Source organism: Ammospiza nelsoni, chromosome 1, assembly GCF_027579445.1.
Source record: "Ammospiza nelsoni isolate bAmmNel1 chromosome 1, bAmmNel1.pri, whole genome shotgun sequence".
NCBI classification, from domain to species: domain Eukaryota; kingdom Metazoa; phylum Chordata; class Aves; order Passeriformes; family Passerellidae; genus Ammospiza; species Ammospiza nelsoni.
Window position 1 is genome coordinate 105,845,920 of NC_080633.1, and position 23,489 is coordinate 105,869,408.

Below are 23,489 nucleotides of genomic sequence, written 5' to 3' on the forward strand. Positions count from 1 at the left end.
TTTATTTTTGTGGAGACAGTTAAGATCACAAAACAGAGAAATTTAAGAGTTACTAAAGACAATAATAGGAATAGTTGATAAATTTACATTGGAAGTTGTAAGCTGTTGAAAGGATGTGTATGGGATAATGGCTTTAAACTTGGAGAGATGTACAAATGAAAAACACTTCAGATTCAGGAAATTGGTTTTTTAAACTGGTTTTAAGTCTGATTACTTTTAAGTTACATTAATACAACATTAAATGAATTTATAAAGCTAAACTGGATTTGCATTATATTCTATTATAATGCAAATTATATTCTATTATTCTATATTATATTTACTGTGGGAACAATGTGTGTGAAATGAAAGAGTGGAATTCCCATTTTTGGTGGTCATATGAAAACCAGAATGGAAAATGTATAGATAGAATTTGCAGTACACAGACAGCTTTTTGGCTGAGGTACAGCACATACAGCATTTTAAAGCAATATGCATATTTGATGTTATAAAGCCACTTAATATTAAAATCTTAAAATTTACAAAAATACTGATTCTGTCCATGTAACTAATTTCATCGTTTTGTTGGATATTTTTGAGAGGAAGCTGTGCTTTTTTTTTTTTTTTTGAGAGACACTAAAAAGGCAGACTGATTTATTCTAGAAGCTCTGTAGAGACACTTCAGAAAACAGTGTCTCTTCAGAAAACAGAAATAATTCCTTAATAGTCTATTTCGAATTTTCCCACAAACCTCTAATGCTGGCACAATTACAGTGCTGAACTGTTTGCATTGTTCTAGTGGCATTTAAAGTCTTTTAAAAACACAAGAAATCTGAGATCCATGAAAACACATTCTGACCTTGGCATTAAGCAATTCAGGAAACCAAGTATGAATTGTCAGGTAATGATCACCTCATGGTCCTTTTCTTGAGAGTACATTAAAAACCAAATAATTAAAATGAACATCTAGCCTGTATCGTTTATGAGTCAACTGTGAATCCCTCTTTTGGCTGAACATATGCAGAAATTAAATAAGGGCAGCATTTATTTATTTTCATTAGCTCTGCTGAGGAAAGTTTATTGTATTTCATTTCCCCCAAGAACCTTGGAATATTTCTTCTTACTAGATCTGGTTCTTTGGTGATGTAGGAATTTCCAGCAGTGCATGCAGGCACTCCTGGGCATAACCAGACATCAGGGATGTAGCCCCCCACTGGGTACCACAAATCCTTTGCTGCATATACCAGAAGGGATGTTCTCTTGACTGTTCCTGTTCCTGCTGGTTGTTAAGCATGTTGTATCTTGAACCAGAATCAACAAGAGAGATTTCTCATGAAAAGAGAGTCTGATATCTCATCAGTGTGAAATCAGTTATCAGCAGGCAGGCTGATTTGTGTGAACGCTTCCATTGTTTTGCAATTAGGCAAAATGATACTGCATATGAAATTATTCCTCCTTGTTCTGTAAAACCAGCCCATCCACAAAAAATATACATACATAAATGCATACATTCATAAACAGAATTGCACTAACAGTTATTTGGTATATTCAGTACTGCCTTTCAAATCAATCAAAATTGGGTGGTTTTGTGAGCAAATGAGATAGCCTTCATCTGCTGTAAGCTTTTTGTATTTGTGACCAATAAAACACTGGATCACATTCTGTCACCCTTTGTTTCACAAGAGAGGAGAATAGATGGGCTTGTCAAACAGGATGTAAATGTCAGTCATACTTATCCAGTTGATCAGTGATGAGTGACAAGAGGATGATATGGTTGTCATCATGGCCTGTAGTGAGGCTGAAAAGTTGAGCCATCTTTTATTCCTCTAGAGAAGAAAAGAAGAATAAATCTAAGTTAGTCACACTGCTCCTGTATTACACACTGTCTGTCTTCAGATACTCTGAATTCATAGAATATTGCTGAAAATCAAAATAGAAAAATGGATTACTGTTCCTGTCTTCCATGAAGCTGTGCTAGTGCTCTGTAATCCCCTTGCTGAACAAGAAGGTAAAGTCTTCTCTCCAAAACCAGTCATAGATTAGAGGATGGCATACTGACCTAATAAAAGGAAAATCTTTAAGGGAAGTCTTGTGGCTACAGATAGTTTGAGCAACTAAACTAGATCACCTCACAGTGGTTCACAAAGAAAACAGCTGCAAGAGATTTGAAATATCATTTGACAGTATCTTTGTTTAAATCAGTCTGTGCTGATGATGTTGTCTTCAATTATTTTTTTATTCTTTGCTATGAAAAAATAACATTTGTGACTGAGAATAAAAAGAGGTTTTATGGTAGCTGAAGTTTTTCAAGTTTCTTTATATGCAGTTAAAAACTCTTGCGATACTGTGACTTGAGGGTATTGATTGTGTTCATCTTGTGAAGAAAACTTTCTGGGGATGGCTTATTTCCATAACTCTTGCTTTCTGTTTGTGTGAATACTGTTTATATCCTGACTATTTTCTTGCTCCACCTATCAGTTTGTGTCATCAAAATAATGTAGTAATATAGAGAAAAATTGGTATAATTGTTTTGATTTTTAATGTAAATTAGGAGCTGCTAACTTCTAAGGAATGTTTTCATTCATTTTGAGTTCATAAATCACACTTTTAAAAAAACCCTCAATTACTCTAACCTCCTGTGGGGATTTTGTTCTGTTTTTCCTAGCGGAACTGTAAATTCATTTCCAGCTGAGGCCTGCTGAGAGACTGTAACCACAGGAAGACTCCAAATCAAACTATTTTATGTGATTAGGCGCTCTTATGTCAGAAAGTACACATTGCAAAAGAATATTGCATATAGACACTTCCCATTGCATTATGTATTCTTCCTTTCTGATCATGATCATGCTAATTTTAAGACCTAAATTAGAAGCAACATGTTTCTCTTGGTGGGCTTTCATGTATATCCTGATATGTGCATGTGCACATTAGAGATGTAGTATTATATGTTTAAAAATATGTTACTGGTTGGACAATCATTAGGCTTCCTAAATGTTAATTAGACTAAGAAATAGCATTTCTAGGGCTTAAAAAGTCTTTCTGAATTGTCTATTTGCAGTTTTGTATTTTAACTTTCTCATGGTTATGGTACATGGTTCTTTATTTTTGCTAGTAGCTTGTACATCTCAAACAGCCTTTCCTCCTTTCCCTCTTCCTCTTTGCTGTCTTCCCAGTTTTATAGATTAAGTCTTTGAAGTATAGAAAAATGTTTTCTGTTGCTAAGTGTAGAAGCCTTCCTACCATCCACCTCTCTTACATCTGTCTTATTTAGGGGACATGTTCAACAGGCTGCACTATACCAGTAGTGGGATGAGAAAGCAGATTCCTTAGGGTTGGTGGAGTGCAGCTGTTCCTCATGTGACCTGTCTTGGTCCTTGTTCTCTGGAGTAATGCACTGATGGATCATCCTCAGCAAGGGTCTGCTTCACAAGTGAAGAGACTTGGTGGCATCAAAAAAATCATCAGTGCTAAAGCAGAGGAATGTCTTTGTCCCCAAAAGAATACTTTAATTTCTGGTTCAGTTCCTTGGGTAGGTCTTGATGTGTAACGTCAGAAAGTTGGGAATGCATCAGTTATTTATAGCTAAGTGCAGCAGGAATTTTCACCTCTGTGAAAATTCGTGGCTGATGGCTCACTATTGTGGTGGTGTAGGTTCTTCCAGAATTGCATTTCTCAACAAGAAGAAAGCTTAATAAAGAAGCCAAGGGTTTGGGTTTTTTACTGATGATGCGTCATGCAGGTTTCTGTATATAAGTGCTGTAATTATTAATGTGGTTCCAGTGATGTGTCTAGTGGCCTTTTGTGGTGTGGAAGCATATTTTCAGAATGTCTGTTTATAGGCATAGCTCTCTCCTAAGAAGTTAGCAGGTTATTGATCTGTCTTCCAGAATGAGATGCAACCCAGAGTGTTCAGTTGCTTCCAAATCAAAACTGATTTATTGTTTCATGGACAAGTCCTTAAATCAAGTGTTGCAACATTACTGCTATATTATACAGGATTTTTTTTCTTTTTCCTAAGGTGGTGTTACTGTATTTGTGGCCTTATATGATTATGAAGCTAGAACTACAGATGACCTTTCATTTAAGAAAGGTGAACGGTTCCAGATAATAAATAACACGTAAGTGTTCTCATTCACAGACCTCACTGGGTTGTTTGAAATAATTAGATCCTTAGTTCTTTTGCAAATCCACGTATCCTATTTCAACAAAGGATAATTTTTTTTTAAAATACGTTCAATATTCAACAAGCATGGGGTTAAAATATATAATACTGCTAATACCATAACTTTTCAGGTTGAGATCAGGGTTTGGGTGCAGGTGTAGAACTGTAGCAGCAAGGCACAGCTACCCCCTTTGGGGCAGCAAAGGTGGGGACAGGCACTGCTCCATCCCAGGCTCTGCACCTGGAGTTACTCTCTGATCTGGAGAGGCAAATGAAGACTAGATAACTCAGAAATTTACTTACACATCTCTGCCATAAAGCATTCTGGTTTTACATTAAAAAGAAAAGCCCCAAATCTTTAAAATATTAAATTCCGCTAAGGGGCATTTGTGTTGCTCACAACACAAGATGTATGTAGGTGCAGCACAAACTATTTGAGATGCCCTCATAATTAAAATAACACGTTACCTAAATCTACCTGTCTTTCTATGTGCTATGGGATTATGTGTTGTGTTTATATGTGGAAGAAGTAATGATGTTTCATTGCAGGGAAGGAGACTGGTGGGAAGCAAGATCCATTGCTACGGGAAAGACAGGCTACATCCCAAGCAATTATGTAGCTCCTGCAGACTCCATTCAAGCAGAAGAGTAAGACACTGTATCCTGTCAATTTTATACACTTCCTACTCTGTGGTGATACTGATTTTTAAAGTCATTATATGTAACATGTAAGGGTAAAGTAGGAGAATACTGTTAATGAAAGGATAGCAGTGCTACTTAGATTATGTCAAAGGTGTAATTATTAGTAAGCATGGGGTGGACACTCACGCAGATGTTTTCTGACTGCTTGCTACATGCAGGGCTAAAGGGGAAAGGATGGGAGAATTCAATAATGATAAAAATTGGAGGGCATGCCTTGTGTATCATATAAAGCAAAAATTTTTGGGTTTTAGCTAAAGAGTTCACACACCATCAATTCTAGGTTTTTATCCCTATTTTTGCTTGCCAAACCCTGAGTCAAGGTCAGCTATATACTTGATATTACCTTACCTTACATTCTAAAAAAGCATTTGTGTGCAAATTATTGTTAATCTATTAATCTGTAATAACTTTTTGGTGACAGAATTGTTTGATATGCTAAGGACTGCTATGAATTTGGAAAATTATACTTGCTTGTGTACCAGTACTTCCTACATTTATTTACTAACATCCTGGAGTGGTTAGACAATCACATAAAATGACTGTGGATCCTGTAGGTTGGAGTAGAGTTTTAGGTTATCCTTGTTCCAAGGGATTGTATTTGTTGTACTAGAAATATAAAGCTGCACAGCTCTTGTTTCAGTGATACTGCCAATCAGCAATTCACTGATATGTGATCTGTGCACTTCTCTGTTTGTTACTGCATGTCTGGGAATAGTGCCTGATTTTCAAGATGTTTGCTAAATCTCAAGCTGAGACTTTAGCATGTTGCTGCTGCTGCTGCTCTCACTTAGCTCTGTGCTAGTAAAAAATGATTGCATCAAAGATGCTCTGTTATTTTACACTCTTGAGTTTCATCTGGTTTTAAAATTATTAACTTTTGTTTCTTTTTTGGGGGAAAAAAAGTCAAAGATTTCTTTTTTTTAGAACTATGCAGTAAAAGCTTAGGCTATTACAACTACAGCAGTGGTGGTAAAATGGAAATGATAGCCTTTTACAAAGAAAGCATAGCTCCTAAACACTGGCCAGAACAAAGTGGTGGGATTTGTCATAGGTTTATGTGATGACTAGAGGTGAGAGTAAAGGGTGATAAATGAGGAACCTTCTAAAAACTGTTTATTTCTAAAAACCAGTGCTAATTTTATGAAATATCCCCACAGCATTTGGAATACCGCTCATTTGCTTTAGAGTTTGTTAGCCCTGTGCTTTGATATAGTTTGTAGATTTTGTGCAGTGACTGCAATTAGAGATAAAAGTGCAAATGTCATACAGAGCCCCAAGTTGCTAAGAGTTTGTCTGTGGCCTTTTCTGAGCCTGGAGTTATTTATAGCAGAAACTGCTTTTGACAGGATCCATATTGTGTGCTTTTTTTTAATGACACTATAATATAAATGTTTAATTGTCTCTAAAAAAGAAAGCAATTAAACCCAGCTATTATTTTATAGGCAGTGAAATAAAACAGCACTTTACAATATAGTTTGTAAATTGTTGTAGTCTGAGGAAGAGGCATTTTTATGTGAAGTTACGAACTAGGTTCAAGTTTGCTTCTGTAAGATTTTAGGTTACATCCAAATTGTCTCCAGTGTGTATACCGTCATATCCATTTCTAACTTTGCACATCTCCTTCAACACTCAAACTTCACATACAACAAAATGTAAGAATAAGTTTCAAATTCCCCTGTGATTGCACAGGCCGTTCTGTTCATGGCCAACAAAGTGATCCCTCTTTATCTACATTTTTTCCCCAGAAAATATTTCACCCACAAAGCCATTGTTTTGCAGCAGTTTCCAGTACTACTTTTCCCGTCACTCATGAAGCCAAATTAGCTTGACGATAAGATAGTGACAGACAAAAATGTTTGAAATTTACACTTTACATTATTTGTAACTTCTGAGGCATTTAATAAAAACAGATATAGTTAGAAATACATATAAACACATCCAAAGTCTGAGGACTTATGGGAAGATGGACCTTAAAATTATCACTGGCTCAGGACAGCACTGTGTGCAGGATGTTAATCAGGATGGGCACGCTGTGGGAGTATAGAACAAAAAACTCCTTATGTGAAAGAGCTGAAGGCAAGAAAAAATGCAAGTCTTCTAAAACATCTGTGTTCTTTTTGGTATCAGAATAATTCAGCAATTTGTAATGTTACTCACAAAAAAATAAATGAGATCTACCATAGGGTTGTTGCGACATGATCAGTAGAAAAAAGGGCTCTGTCTACTGAGGTAGAGAAAGATGGAAGGCAACAGAAATTGAAACAGGAGAGTTTCCAGCTGAATAGAAGAAACATTTTTATCCTGAGGACAGCCAGGAAGAGGTACAGGTTGCCCAGGTTGGTGATCTGTCCTTCAGGGTTTTCAAGCCCGAAGTGGACTACATCCTGAGCAACTAGGTGTGATGTCACTGCTGACCCTGCCTGCAGCAGGAGGCTGCACTAGAGAACTCCAAGGGTCCTTCCAACCTGAATAAACCTGCCATCCAGTGATATTTATGCACACTCACTTTGCATTAAATATTGTTTTCTAACATAAAACTCAAACTTTTTATGGAAGGTATTTCAGTTGCTGCAGTTTTGAATGTGCTACCAAAGTGTGTCATCTGATTCATCCTGGCCTGAAAACTTAGCCTGAGGAGGGTGTTCCTTTCAATGTTAAGAACAGTTGATGTCTGTTGTTAAAGCAGCAGAAAACCATAGTGTCTGCAGATACAGGCCTCTTTACATGTATTTTGTAAATAACAGAAATAGGTCATCTTAATCTTTTGTCTATATGGATGTCATTGCTTTTGTTGATCTCTATCTGCTTTGGGATACTTCTAGCCCAGCAACTGCTTGGGAATATTAGTAGTCCTGTCAGTGCTCGAGATTTCTAAATCTTTTGCTTATATGAGTATCAAATCATAGGAAGCTTTTATTTACACATTTACTTTTAAATTTTCTAGGTGGTATTTTGGTAAGATGGGCAGGAAGGATGCAGAAAGGCTACTTTTAAATCCTGGGAACCAGCGTGGTATTTTCTTAGTAAGAGAGAGTGAAACCACTAAAGGTATGTATGTGTCTCTGTATCCCCGCTCTCCCCAGCACCAAGGTGAACATTTTTCTGCCTGGCCCATGATACACATGAATGTGCACATCATGTATGTGTGCCATGACATTTGGGGGAGATAACATTAAATACCTTTTAATATTTTGGTGAAGAACCAGATGTGATTTTTTTTCCTAGGTGCTTATTCCCTTTCTATACGTGACTGGGATGAGGTCAGAGGTGATAACGTAAAACACTACAAAATCAGGAAACTTGACAATGGTGGATACTATATCACAACCAGAGCACAATTTGAATCTCTACAGAAGTTGGTGAAACACTACAGAGGTAAGCCCAAGTTCCAGTGTCTCAATGTTACCCTGTGCCTACTGTGAGGAAGAAGGACTGCTTATTCTTAAAATTCACAACTATAAGATTTCTTTCTGATTTCAACAGAAAGGAAATGGACTAATTGTTTTTTATCAACAGTAAGATGTTACTTTTGTTACAGTCTTACCCTTGCTTAACTGTGAAGCTGTTGTCTATTTTTTCTGTTTTCCAGAACATGCAGATGGGCTGTGTCATAAGCTAACAACTGTGTGTCCCACTGTGAAACCACAGACACAGGGACTAGCAAAAGATGCTTGGGAAATTCCTAGAGAATCTTTGAGGCTGGAAGTTAAGTTGGGCCAAGGATGTTTTGGTGAAGTGTGGATGGGTAAGAGCTTAATGTGACACATTTCAGTTGTTCCTGTGAATGTTCTAATAGTATTTTAAGTAAATCCGGTATTGGGATCTGAAAATATAATATCATAGAGAAATGAAGGGAAAAAATACCAGTTACGATCATGCATGTAATGGTAAAGTTAATATTCAATATAGTTCTAGTTTATGATTATATCTAAGCTAAGAAAACAGAAGCCAAAAAAAATTTCAGCAGAAAATCTCTTCAGTATTACAATGGGGAATAAAACCTGATCTCTTTCTCTAGGAACATGGAATGGAACCACAAAAGTAGCAATCAAGACACTAAAGCCTGGTACAATGATGCCAGAAGCTTTCCTGCAGGAGGCTCAGATCATGAAGAAGCTACGACACGACAAGCTTGTTCCGCTGTACGCGGTCGTTTCTGAGGAACCAATCTACATCGTCACTGAATTCATGACAAAAGGTGTGGGACACAATAGTTACAAATACTACCTTTGAAAGGTTATTTAAGACCTCAGCAACAAATCAAATGTTTAATTAATGTTAGGTATAAGCGAAATGGAGTATAAGTGTTAATTTTGATTAAATTAAAATGAGCAACGCTTGACCTACTTGGAGCAGTCCTGATTTAGATTATGGGCAGAGGCATGATTCTTTTGCACATCTGTGTCACCCTTTCTAATCTTCCAAGTACAAGACTGGGGGGTTTTTCCTCCTCATTTTTAGTGTGTACTGTCCATCACATTTAAATGGAACAGCATAGCTGGGAGTATTATTGTGAGATTATGCCTGCCTGTAGACAGGTCATGCTAACAACAAAACATGTTGTGCTTTGGTTTTTTTAGTGTTTCTTTCCCAGCAGTGTAATAGTAAATTTTAAAAAGGTTGAGTGTTTTTTTTTCCCACACTGTCTCCTTTATCCCCTTGTTTTCAGTCTTTGATCCTTCTTCCTTTGCTCTGTGTCATTTCCCCCTCCCCCTGCTGCTGAAACAGAGATTTAGAGATTTAGGCAGAATATAGAAATAAACATCATAAGCATATGACTGTTCAGAAGCAGCAGATTTCCAAGTCAATTATTCCATTTTGTATAAAATGGAGACTTCTGTTCAACTCAGAGAGTAATTTTGCTATCCTCATAAGCTGCAGAAGCAAGGGAGTGGCTAGTTGTGTTCAGTAGTGCACTACAAATGTATGGGTTTACTTTTTCCTGTTTAGATGGGTTTTTAAAGGGTTGTATAAGATCAAAAAGGTAAAAATGAACAGAAAATGTAAAAACTTCCTTCTGCATTTTTGTTCCTAAATAATACCAGCTATGCAAAGTCAGTTTTCATTGTTCAGAAATCAGATTTCAGCAAGGCGGTAAGGAAAAAAATATTTATAACTGCCTAAAGAATAGCAAAGTTTACTACCAGAACTTGATTACCTTAAAGCAGAACTATTGTAATTTGTCTAAATTATGGATTCAAAATGTTGTTGGAAGCTTCTCTTTATAGCTTTCCTTTGACAAAATTCTCAAATTTTACAAAACCCACAGAATTTCCTTGTTCTAAGCTACTAGAACAATTTATTTTTATTTCCCCTTTCACAAGGAAGAGAAGCAGGTACAAACTGAAAAGTATCCAACTGTTTTTTGCAGTGTGGACAGGTTACTAGAGATCAGTGTGAAATCTTTGCTCCTCCTCAGTCCTTTGATCTCATGAACCAAGGTCAGAAAAAGTCTGTGCAAACACACAGAGCAAACAGCAGCAGCAGTGTGAGTCTGACCTGACACATTTTTTACTTTCACTGTGCAAAAATACAGCAAGTCACTAAAGTTATTTTGAAGAAATCTAATTCAGAGTCACTGCTATGAACAGCTCTGAATCCACTTCAGGATATGCAGTCAAGTAATTTCTTTCCCCACCTTGGCCACACTTGTAATTTTGTTACTGTAATTTGGACAGTGACAAGAGTGATTAGTTACCAGTCTTACCACTTTCTTAGGAAAGAGATCCTATTTCTTACCTCGTGTGACATAATGCCACCTGTAGGGAAAACTGTTCTGTAGAGACAAAGCTTTACTGCACAAGTAGAGGTTGGAGTGTTAACAGAAGCACTACTCCTTGGAACTGGTTTCAGATACTGCTCATGTAATGTTCTGGGTACAATTGCATTATATAAATGGGAGAAAATAAGGTATTGTGAAGAATGGAAGATAATTTTCCCTGTAAGAATAAAAAGCAACAGTTTCAGAATAATTTCTCTAGTATATGATTGGGGCTGGCAGAAAAATGCAAGTAAGGGATAGAGTTTTTTTGCAATTATAAATTGCAAATTATAAATCTCTCAGCAGAGCAATTATAAATCTCTCAGCAGAAGAAAGTCCAGCTAGGAGGAGCACTGATACCAACAACACCGGAAAAATTCCATTGTATTGCCAGAAACAGCAGTCTGTTTTGTTATTATTTAGTTATTTGCATTATTGAAGTGGATTCCAAACCACTTGGATAGATTTGCACTAACTAGTTACCAGTGCAGAGGTAACTATGGACATGATCATTGGGTCACATATTCTAGTAAATGATGGATTTTCAGATACAGATTTCATGAGATAAATGTGTCAATCATAATGTCTAAGAAGAAAATCTCATTTGTGTTTTCAGGTCAAGTTAATGTTTTTGTTTTTTCCTCTTTTTTTTTTTTCCTGAAAATGTGTTGTTTTGCAGGCAGCTTACTAGACTTCCTTAAAGAAGGGGAAGGGAAATACTTAAAACTCCCACAGCTGGTTGACATGGCTGCTCAGGTACCAAAAAAACTTAGTAAACTTGTATTTTGTGTCTAGAGAAGAGGCATCACATAGCAACTAAACATAAATATCAAATGCTCTGGCTGTTGTGTGCTGCTCTCTTACACCTTCTATTGTGGGTTTGTAATTTGTCAGAAAGGAAACAGTCTGGTTTGCAATTAGCAGATACTGCACAGCCAGACACACTAATCAGTGCCAAGCTTTTGGTTGCTATAATGTAATTCCTATACTTATACAATGGGAATTGAGCTAAAATAAGGGGGTGCAGCTTAATGCTTGGGAGAAATGTATATAGCCATGAAAAATAACCTTTTATAACACTTTTCTTTTTAAGATTGCAGATGGCATGGCTTACATTGAAAGAATGAACTACATCCACAGGGACCTGCGGGCAGCTAACATTCTTGTAGGAGACAATCTTGTGTGTAAAATAGCAGATTTTGGTTTAGCAAGGTTAATAGAGGACAATGAGTATACTGCAAGACAAGGTAAGGCCAGTTAATTTATTTAATAAGACTGGTTGCCTTTCAATTGCTTAGAACTATTACATTTAGCAGAACATGCCTTTGTGTTTTGTGTTCATGGATAAAGATCATGCATGGAAGTGTGCTTTCACAGCTCTGTTTAGGTGACCCCCTTGCCTAAGTGTAATCCTAGTAAACTTCCTTTGTTCCAACCTATGTGGCAGTTTGTTTGTGTTTTCAAAAAGCACTTTTAATTATTTTTGGGGGATCAAACATGCTACAGCTTGAAGAGAGATGAGATTGCAGAGAAGTTGCTCATCAGTTTCACTTTTTGAAACATATTTAAGTAAGACTCTCAAATGTCTTCAGTGCTTCCAGATATGTAGCCAATAATTGCTGTCCTAGTTTGAGAAACATTAAAATACTATTCCACCTTGAATTTTATCATAAAGTAAAGTATAAAAATATTTTTAGTGCATTATTCTTTTCAAAATATTTTGAAGTTGTGGATTAGCAAGAGAAAATTGAGCATCTGTCTTTCCAATGTTTGTAGGAGCTAAATTTCCAATTAAATGGACCGCTCCAGAAGCAGCATTGTATGGTCGGTTTACAATCAAGTCGGATGTGTGGTCATTTGGAATTTTACTGACAGAGCTGGTAACTAAGGGGAGAGTGCCATATCCAGGTAACAGGAAGATTTAATAGATTTTTCTTTTCTTTGTTGTATTCTTTGCCTCTGAAGTTACCTTTTGTACTTTTTCTCTTCATTCAGAGCCCACAGTTGACAAGCAGAGACGAAAACTTAGTCACACTTTACTGGTTCCTTTGTTCACAAAGATACTTTGGTTTATGTTCAGGTTAAATCTTGCATATTTTAAAATGGTTTAAGATAATAGCACTTCTAAATGTGACTGACAGTTTATTTCAGATTAGTGGGTATCCTTATGTTTTCTCTCTGTCTGTTCCTGATGTTCCTACTTTTGACATTTTCCCAGGCTACAGAGAGCACCACTACACTGAACCTGCTAAACCAGTTTTTGAAACTAAACATTTTTCAGCAGATATTTTGCTGGATCTGGAATGTGTAAGGCAGTTCTGTTAGGGATATATAAAGCCTTTTTCTTGGCCTGATTTCAGATTAAGTTGTCCTTGAGCAGAACCTAAGGCAGGGAAAAGCTATTTGGACTTGAGTCTCCTCTATGAAAGGACAGGTCCAAGGCAATGGGAAAGGGAGAAAGGGAAAAGGACTATGTGTTGAGAAATTACCAGTGTACTGAAGTAATTTTCAGAAAATATATTTAATGCAAAATGTGAAAATTTCATTCCCTAGAAAGTGTGTTCATTAAAGGTTCTGCTCTGGTAGAACCACATGCATTGCAGCTGCAGAGGTTCTTGAAAAACTTTGGGAAACTGTTCTTTGCATAATGTCATTCAGAGCTAATATGCCTTCCTTTTAGGAATGGTGAACCGAGAAGTTCTGGAACAAGTGGAACGTGGGTATAGGATGCCTTGTCCTCAAGGCTGCCCAGAGTCTCTTCATGAGTTAATGAAACTGTGTTGGAAGAAGGACCCTGATGAGAGACCAACATTTGAGTATATACAGTCTTTCTTGGAGGACTACTTTACTGCTACAGAACCACAGTACCAGCCTGGAGACAATTTATAAGCCAACAGTCTGTATAACATGCACAAATCTGCCAAATGTAAAAGACTTGCAAAGAATTCCTGAAGTCTCTAAGGAATCACAGGAAAGAAAATCTTCGCTACTTTGCATGCTCTTAATGGCAAACTGGAATTTCATTATGCAGTTGCACAAAACCACTTTTAAAGTGTTATACTCTGATTTACCAATGACATTTTTTTTATTTTTTCCTCTTTCCCAACTTATTTTCAGGGTCCAAAGGAAGCTTACTGAAAATGTGGGGCAGAAAAAATGAGTGTTGGTGTGAACAATAGCAGAAAAACCAATGTTTCAAATCCTTTATTCTCCCAGTATTTGCTAATCATTGTACTATTGAGGGAATTGTCTGGAATTTGTGATCTTGGGGTAAGGCCTTTTTAAAGCAGAAGAACTTTGTGGGACCAAGCAATTCTATTCCAGTTCAGTAGAACTCCCCGTGTTTAAAACTATATGTGTGTGCCCCCACCCCCGCAAAACAAAAGATTTGATTCACTGTATTTGATTCATAGTCTCAATCTTTAAGCTTCCACTTTCATGGACTTAATTAGAGTAGGCAGGTAAAAAGAGAAATTGGAACAGTGAATGAGAAACCTGATCTAAACGGTAGACCTCAATAGTGAGATTAGAGAGCATAATGCACTGTGTTAATACTTGTGTTAATATAACTGGAAAGTAGATTTTTCCTTTTTTCTTTCTGCATAGCTAATTAAGAATAATGAAGGTAACTAGAAAATGAGGTAATATTTTATAAAATTGTGTTGATAAAGTATGATGATATTTGAACTTGAAGCTATGTAATACAATCACGGGGGGAAAGCCTTTAAGCTTTTAAGCTCCAGTGGAACAGCAAGCTTTTGTATGGGAAGACTACCTGAACAAAGTTACAAAGTTCACCAGGAAAGCAAGACTGAAGCTGGTAAATGGCCACCTTTTAGTCCTTTTTCAGAGACAGGTTTGGTACTGTTGTATGTGGCTTGCAAGTGTTATCAAGGGTGGGTGCCACAAGTGCTATCTGTCACTAGTTCAGGGATTTGATTGCACTTTTGCTTTTCTTGGCTATTAAGACACACACACCATTGCTCTTCCCACTTCTGCCCTTCCTACAGAATTGTAGGAAATGTGAAAGTTTAAAAAGTAAAGGGATAAAATATATTTAATATTGTCCAAGTAATGAAATCTGCTGGTGTTCAGCCCAGCTGACACTACATCTAGATTTATTTTCTTTGGCTACTGACATATCAAGCAATAACGTCATGTGTTTTACTCAACAATTTGCATGAGGTTCTTGAATTTCTGATCAAGCTTATGTACTTTAATTTTTAAACACTCTTACTTAGTTACTGGCCTGGAATTCATATTATCATTGTAAAGCTGTCCAACAAATGAATTCAGAAGAGCTGGTAATATAGTTCTGGTACTAAACTTAACATTCATGGGTTTACACTACATTGAATCCAACTACCAAACAGATCTGTGTAGGAACAGTGCCATCATTTTTCATTTTCTCTCATCATTGCTCATCAACTGTACATCTGTGGTTATCAAATTTTAAAAGGGCTTTCTGTAAGAAAAACAAAAACAAAACAAAAAACACATACACAAAAAACCCAAAAAAGATGATGAAATTTTAATTTTTCTAAATATTTTAAAATAATAACACAATCATATGAGTTTATGTATTAATAGTCATAACAAAAAATGCCAACAATGACACTGGCATTGTATGGATTTTTAATTACTGAATAGAACAGTTCATTGTAATAACACTTGTATAGTAAAGGAATAAAACACTAACTTAATGAACGTGTTCATTGTAAATGGTTGTGTATTATAAAACTTCTCCAAAAGAGTTTGTATGTTTATGAAAATTTATTTGTTTCACCTGAAGACCTTGATGTGGTTCTTACCCTAACAGAGTTTAAAATTCACATTCACACTTTTTATATAAATAGTAATAAGTTTAATTATGTAACTAAGTATTTTTATAAAGTATGGCATTGTTGAACTGTTTTGCAGAATTGGTTCAAAATAAATTTCACCTTGATTGCATCTGCTTATTTGAGGTGGGGGGGGAGAAGGTGGGAGGGGGACAAAAGCAGAGTAGCCTTCAAATTGAGGGGAGAAGAACGGGAATAAAACATTCATGAGGTTCTTTTTATCCTATGTAAATTGTACTTCCGTGCAGGATTTTGAGTTCATTGTGCATTATTGCTGTTAAAACAGACATTTTCTAGACCAGTTCACAGGTCCTTGGCAGGAATGGGTTAGAACAATTCTGCCTGGGCATAAAACAAACCCCTCTGGTGGACAGACAGACTTGGGATTCTCGTGAGAGCAAGTCCAATGTCAACTCTCAGCTGGCAGTCACTGTCATGCTGTAAGGCAAGCACATATCCTCCCTCTTGCTTTCTCTGGGATTAACAGCCACTGTTCACTTCTGTCTAATTTTTCAGGGAATTTTATACGTTTGTTCTTGTGACAGCCAATGTTTTATCTCAACCTCATTGAATGTTACCTGTCTCAGTGACCAATACTCTCAAAGTGCAGATCCTGGCATGTATCTACAGTGCCACTGTAGGTCAAGGAGCTAGTACTGTTTGAGTTTCAATAACACAGCACTAAAACCATTCTTCTTACAGAACCTACAAACTGCAAAGTTTACTGTATTTTTAGTATTTCCTGTAATGTAATGTATGTTTTACTATTTTTAATGAGAACAGTCATGTAATTTCTGGTAATCTGTACTCCTCCCTGTTGTCCATCCAAACCTTGTGATTCCCATTCTGCATGCTAGGCCTGCAGACTGCTTCTGTCATGCATTGTTTCAGGCTGTAGTATTTCAAGAATATTTTCATAGTATTTTTGAGTAAACTTCCAAACATAAACATGTGTACGAGCCTACTATTTAGATAAAGTACATCCCTACTTCAGTATAAAGCATTATGAAAAGAACCTTATGTGTTCTTATCCTTGCAACCACTGAATTGTCATTTCACTAGGCTTGTGAGAAGGCCTTAAAAGTGAAAAGTAGCCTTGGAAAGGATTGGAGGGGTTTTTGTTGGGTTTGCTGGGTTATTTTGGTTGGTTGGGTTTTTTTGTTTTGTTTAAAGAAAGACTTCTAGAGTTTGCTGATGGGCAGAAACAAGGCAGAATGCTGCCTTACCCACACTCATCTACAATACTAATGTTTGTTCTAAAACACGTTTTCTGCAGCTGGAGTGAGTATAAAGAAGTAAACTTAGAGCCCCTGCTTTTGTTATTTATTTTCAACTGTTCAATAAACTTCTAAGTTTTTAAGTTTTCCATGGAGATGCTGTAGATGTTTGTATTTGTGGCAACATTCCCCTGACAAGACTTCGCTTAGAGCTACACAGTCAGGTTGGGTTTAAACCACAGGAGCACTCAATGTAAGCTAAGCAGTACATTGCAAGCAGGAGACTCAAATCCTCACACCTGGCTTAAGGAATTTAGGGCTAGATTGGAGCAGCTGATCTGGGCACCAGAAGCAGGTCTGGGTGGGTAAGTGCCTCAATCCAGAACTGTGATTCACCCAATAACTATTGCCTTGTGCAAATGTATGAAAGTGCAGGTTCCTTCATAGACACACATCTTGCTCCCACTTCAACCTCATTGTAGTACAGGAACAAAACTGCCTTTGACCTTCCAGGCACTGCAGGAGAGTGACAGAGTGACTGTCAGTGTGGGGCTGGGAGCATCCCCCCAGCTATACATCTCTGACAGACACCTCTCCAAGATAGGCTGGGAAGAGTCAGGAGACGGAAGTGAGGTGGTTGTATCTATTTTTGATGTAACAGCCTGGAGTGTAAAACCTGGGTTCTGATCAAGAATCCTGGCTAGCTGGGTGTCAGCTGTGAGAGACTGTTATGAGGGTGTTGAGAGTTGGAAGCAGAGCCCACAGAGGAACTTCGCCCTCTGCTGCAGACTTTAGCATTTCCTCAAGGACCAGATTATTTTTTCAGCACCTTTTCCTAGTGACACAGAGCGAGTGTTAGCTACAGAAACAGCAACAGCTTCCCTGCTTCTTTCTCCCTTAGCATAGGGGAGGAAAAGGGGTGAGTGGGATGGAAGGATGGAGACAAGCAGCTGAAGTACCACACTTCATCACTGGGCAGAGGCAAGCAGGCTGAGGGGTGTGGCACGGCAGATGTCATATGTTCTTGTCTCTGTCATATTTTGAAAAGGAGGTAGAAATGCAGAGGAACTGAAGAGCATCTGTTCCCTTGTGCGCAGTGGAAATGGAGCAAGGCTAATGCCAAGTGCTGCTACTGTTCTCTCTGGTAACTCTGGGCAGCTCACCCTGACTGGTTTCTAGCAGATCAGCTTCATATTAGTTGGGGAGTCCCAAGCATTGTTTTGCTCTCAGAAATTTCTAAGAATGAACCTTGATCAGCTCTTAGCAAATTAAAAAAAAAAAAAAGATACTGAGAGCCTGACAAGAGAGTTACGGGCCCCTGGATCCCAAACAGACAGCATATCAAACTCTGGAAGGTAGCTTAGCATTCCTTTCCTAGTGAATGTATATGTGGATGTAGGATTTTCTATCAGGTTTCCCTCCTCTTCATGTCTCCTCTCCATATGGTGTGCCTAGGAACTTTACAGAGTTCAGACTTTACCCATGGGACTCATGTTCTTCTCTGGTCCTGCTCTTTGAGCTTATTTTCTTTGTTAGTTCTGCATGCAAACGTGCCTTCTGTAGGTAGTACATTGATAATATTTTTTTAACATACTCTTTAAAGGCATAGGTTTTGTCAAATTGTAACAACCACTGTTGTTGGGGTATAAAGTATTTCTTTTTTGTGTATTTTTACAGAACACTGTCCATCTTCTCTTAGAATTTAATTTACTGTAGGCAAGGAGAAAGGTGTTGGCCATTGTGTTGTTTTTGTTTTGTTCTTAAAGACAGGACAGATAACCAGTTAAACTCAGCAGGGTCTGGAAACAGACTGGAAATCTAAAAGGCAAACCTGAATACAAGCAGTCATGATGAATTAGTCATGTATGAACTGGAAAGCTGACTGCTGTGAAAGCATTCCTTTCTTTAATCAAAAAGCTACTGCCAGTAGGAGCACTTCCTTTGTGCCCTGCTGCTAGCTTATTGAGTCTCTAGTTGAGGATGCTGGTAAGTACATACTGGGAAAAGGATAAATCTGGGCTTTTTTCCTTTGCTCCTGAAAATCCATCCCAGGCGTGCTAACTTGCACCTTTTTTCCTGCACCTCCACAGGTGCAAGCTGCTGGATTCACCATTCTTTCAATACCTCTCCCCACACATTTATTAAACACGTTTATTCACATTTGGGGCAGTCTTCCAGGGGCTAAATGACTGTTGATCCTTCTCTTGGCTTCAGTGTTTGGCAGTGCCAGGGATGTATTTGCTGAAATAAGGAAGGGCAAGGAAGTATTTCTGCTCTTTCAAAACCAGAATATGATAAATCTCAGTTCAGTATGACTCCTATGATATAAGTACCACACGTGAAGAAAGCATCTAATCATTTGACTGCTGCTTCATGAGAACAGTGAGGACTTTTCCCTGCTTCTCCAGCAAAGGTAGAAAATGCCACTCAGGGCAGCTCATGGTGTGCTGTGGAAAAGGGAATGACCTTGCTAAATTGCGGCCCCTATTCAGTCCTGCCAAGGGGCCAAGTCAGTGATTCTGTCCTTCCAGAGAGTTCCCACGAAAAGGCAAGTGTTGGTTTACATTTCTGAGAGTGAAAGCTGGTGACTAGGTGACTTGGGCTCCTTAAATGTCTCTATCCACCTTCCTCTCCTCTCAGTTCCAGCCAGGGTGTTTACAACCAATCAGCTTTTATTTCTCCATCGTGGCAGTGCAGTAATAGCATGAACATATATGAGAATTCACAGTTGTTGTTTTCTCTTTTTTAAGAGAAGGGTGCCTGGCAAATTAAGCAGCTTTATAAGAGCAAGGTTAGATCTGTACCCCTTTCACTGGAGTTTTGATTTTGTTCTATATTACCCTCTTCATTTCTGGAATGACTCTGTTTTTCAAAGTGGCTTATGACTACCACAAATGTATATTGTTTCCATTGTGCTAAAAGACTAGAAGTACAATAGAAACCATTTCCATATTTACATTTTAGTCCAGTGTCACTTGTTAAAGTGCATCAAAATCTGTCCATTGAATTTTCTTGACATCTTTATCAAAGAACTGCCATTTGCAAGGAGAGGATTTTTTTTTTCCCACATGGAAGTGAGGTTCAATCAATTGCCTCAGTGAGTTAAGGGTTATAATGAGCAGATTACAAGTAGGCTAAATATGAGCTCTGGCGCCACTGTCATTAGAATGGCCCCAGCCTGTTCAGACTGCTACTAAGTGTTCTGAAGAGCAAGTGTGTATACACTTAGCAATAGATATGCCCCTGATTTCAATTGATCAGTAAAGTAGGAAGGAATGACCCTTTTTGCAACCTGGCAATGACAAAGAGCAGTCAGGAGGATAGTGGGATACACATCCACTATGAAAGGTCAGCCTGTCTTGTGGAAATGCTCTTGATCTATTGACAAATAGCTTGGGCTTCATTTGTTCTTTGTTCCAAGACAGACACTGTTATGCCAGGCAATAAACAGAAATCTACTGAGGGGCAGCATCTCTCCCAAGGGTTTCCGAGACAGTTACCATTTTGGCCAACAACCCTTATTGCCTCATACATAGCATTTCTCACACACTCTCAAACAAATGAGATCAGTGTCATTATCTCTGTCATTAACCTTTAGCAAGGGGAAAAGGGGTGTTTTGACTCATCCAGGGTCAAGTTGAAGGCCATGATCAAGCAGCAGCCAGAATCTAGCATTTGGCTGATTGAACATTTCCTTTCATATGGGCAACTTTTAACATCACCCACCAACTTTGACCCCTGGTGGAGAAGAAAAGCTGCAGTAATTTCCCATTATTGTTCACAATGGACTCCTGAGCTACTAAAAAAAAAATCCAACAAGAGAGAGAGAAACTTGCATAAAACCTGTTGGCCCAGTCCTGCACAGCACTTTGGCTGCTACAAATCCAGTGTACCAATACGTCGAGTGTGCATCTCTAGCCTGAGGCTTGCCCAGTGGTTCTGGGATGCAGCTAGCCACCTTTCAGACAGCCCAGAGTGCTGGACCTTGGCCTCTGAGAAAGGCAGTGACAGTGCGTTAGTGGGATCTGCCTTCCCAGGTCTCTGAGCTTCCACATCTCAGACACACAGCCAGGGGGCAGGAGGCTTTTGTTAGGCAGTTTGGACAGGACACAGCTTCTGTGACTGTTCCACAAGCACTGCACTGTGAGCACGTTCACGAGTTCCCCTACAGTTCTCATTGCTCCCTTCTTGCACCTTGGTGTAGGTTCAAGACATCACTGGTTTGCAGCAGTGCCCTTTCAGCCCTAGATCATAGAATGAGCACTTCCTCCTTTGCCATTCCAGTCTGTTTCACTAACACTTCAAATATGTTAAAACCCTCTAAGCACTCAGCTTAACAGCCACAAAGCCTCTGACTTTGTGATATCATGCCTTTTCCTCCTTCAATCTACCTCTGCAATTATTTCTCACAGCAATAATTTCTCACAGGAATGTCTCATTTGTTGTTTGGCTTTTTTATTCACTTAGGATCTAGCAAGTATGTACTCAGTTATTTTAAGCTTCTTCAGGAACAAACCATTATCTCTAGTCAGCCTAAGACTGGAGCCTGTGTTTCACCTGGTTTGTTATAAGATGCTGAAATCCCTCCCCATCGTCATGGGTGAAAAGTGCGTAGTACAACCTGCCTAGATACATAAATGACCTCAGGCACCGGAGTACATGATTCATCACATCCAAGAAAAGTGGAATGGGATGTTGTTCCCACAACGAAGGTGGCAACAGCAGAGGAACTGAGACAGAGGCAAGGAAAATGTCTTTGCCAGAATCACGCAAAGGAGTTCTCACAAAACTGTTTTAGACATCGGTTACTCGTACCTCAAGCAAATACCCTAAGCAGGGGAGAAGTCACAGAGCTGGAGTCACTGTCTCTTAACTCTCAAGACTATTTATTCCATGCTGCTGAAGGAAATGATGGCTGGCACAAGGCTTATGCTCTGTCTGTTCTTTCTCTGACACTCTGCAGTTTGCTGAAGAAGATTGGCATGTGGTTTACCCTGGCAAAACCCTTTGCTCGGAATAAATGTTGACATTGAGTGGTAGTATGTGGGACTGGAAAGAAACAATTCTGGTACAGCCCTGAGTCTTGGGGACTTGAAACAGCTGGAGCACAACTGCCATTACCTCACTGCCAGAAACAGAATGCCTTACGAGGAAATGGGAACTTAAATGTGACTGCAAGTGCCAAAACAACTCAGGGACATGCAGCAGTGGCTGGAAAGAGACGGTATGTAAAGGGTGCATAATTTGAAGAAAAGCTGTTTTCCTCACAGGATAAGGGGATCTGGTGGCCTCTGTCCCCTAAACAGTGTTTTGGACTGCCAGTCCAGGGTGGCTGTTTTCTTCCTCTGTGGAGTGGGAGGTGATACCAAATAACTTTCATCTTGAAAGCCCTTTGTGACTATTATTTTTTTTTTTTGAGGAAGGGGTAAGCATCTGGAAACAGGAAGCATAAGATGAAACATGGCCACTCAACTGAATTGACAGTGGCCACCCAGGTCTGGGCACAAAATGAATGGCTCCATGCTGATACTTCAAATTCAGAGACTGTCTGAAAAGGTTAATTCTCAAAGTACCAGCTGAGGAAAGGGCCCACAGTCCTTCTGTTATAGGCATTTGGATGTAATGAGGCAGTAAATTCGGCTATGTTTGGCAGTCATATGTGCTGTCAAGGCTTTCTTTATTCATGTGGTCAATAGAGACACAGGAGAAATTGTCAACAACTTTGAAGGCTTCTCCAGAGAACTAACCAGCAACAGGCAACTCTGCTGTAAGACACATTTTAGGGTGCAGTTGTGAAAAGGATTGTAACAAACATGTAAGTTGTGAATTTTCACAAAATAATTCCATTTGCATTCTTAGAAATTGGGAACATGTGATTCTCAGACAAGCCAGTGTGAAAGTGACCAAGCAGAATTCTAGGGAGGTATTTTATACAAGTTGCACATTTCTGCACCTTTTCTTTTTTTCTAATTTTTAAACAATGTGAATTGTTTTGGGGTTTTTTCCCCAGTATCAGTGACTTTTTCCCTTGCTGTGTTATCAACAATGCAATCTTTCAAACCATGGAGAACAAAATATCATTTAACAGAAGCTGAGTATCAAACCACTGTGGAGGACACTGAGGGCTCTACATCTTTTTGTTCAGTAGATTGGACCAGAGAAGGGCACTGTTCACCTGGCTATAGCTGCTGTTCTGAAAGTTCTCTGGGCCAAACAAGAGGGAAAGGTGATGCCCATGGGACCTCAGTGTAAGAATGCTCATTAACTCAGAGAGATCCTGGTTGCCCACATTTGCACGTGGTCTTGATCTAGAAATAATCTGTACATACCATTGGCATTAAAATATCAAATAAAATACAATCATTGCTGAGTTCTTGGAGACTCTGCCGATGCTTCATTTTTGCAGGATGGAAAATTGAGGCCACTGCACAATGCTTAGTGGTGGAATTGGTTGGAACATTACAGAGTAATTTTGTAGAGCTCTGGCATTTCTGGAAGAAAATATTTTTGCTAAGTCCTGTTTCTTTGTATATCCCTCTCTTGATTTCATCTTTCTTCCTCACATATTTTAATCCGAGATTTTCACCTTTTAGGCCCTTCTCTGCTGAATATACTGTGGATCTGGGAACCAAATCTTGCATACTTAACATGTTACTATTTATTAAAAATAGCCTTTTAAGGTAGAGATGTGCCATAAAGACAGCCTGGTTAGAAAGGCAAATTAGTGAACAAAAGATATATGTCTGCTCAAAAAAGACTGACATAGAAAGAGCTCCCTGGAATTGCGAGCCTGGGGACCAGCCCTGTGAACTAGTGAAAAACACCCT

The 23,489-nt window shown here is 38.5% G+C and overlaps 1 protein-coding gene across 1 annotated transcript in view; it reads left to right on the forward strand.

Annotated features, from left to right (window-relative positions):
- YES1 (YES proto-oncogene 1, Src family tyrosine kinase) overlaps positions 1-15,557 on the forward strand; it is a 49,460-nt gene extending 33,903 nt beyond the window's left edge. Inside the window, exons 3-12 of the mRNA XM_059485100.1 lie at positions 3,998-4,097; positions 4,691-4,789; positions 7,788-7,891; positions 8,069-8,218; positions 8,433-8,588; positions 8,862-9,041; positions 11,284-11,360; positions 11,698-11,851; positions 12,381-12,512; positions 13,285-15,557. Coding sequence (XP_059341083.1) covers positions 3,998-4,097; positions 4,691-4,789; positions 7,788-7,891; positions 8,069-8,218; positions 8,433-8,588; positions 8,862-9,041; positions 11,284-11,360; positions 11,698-11,851; positions 12,381-12,512; positions 13,285-13,493 — 1,361 coding nt within the window. The 3' untranslated portion in view covers positions 13,494-15,557. The remainder of the gene's footprint in view (positions 1-3,997; positions 4,098-4,690; positions 4,790-7,787; positions 7,892-8,068; positions 8,219-8,432; positions 8,589-8,861; positions 9,042-11,283; positions 11,361-11,697; positions 11,852-12,380; positions 12,513-13,284) is intronic.
- Positions 15,558-23,489: the final 7,932 nt, after the last annotated feature.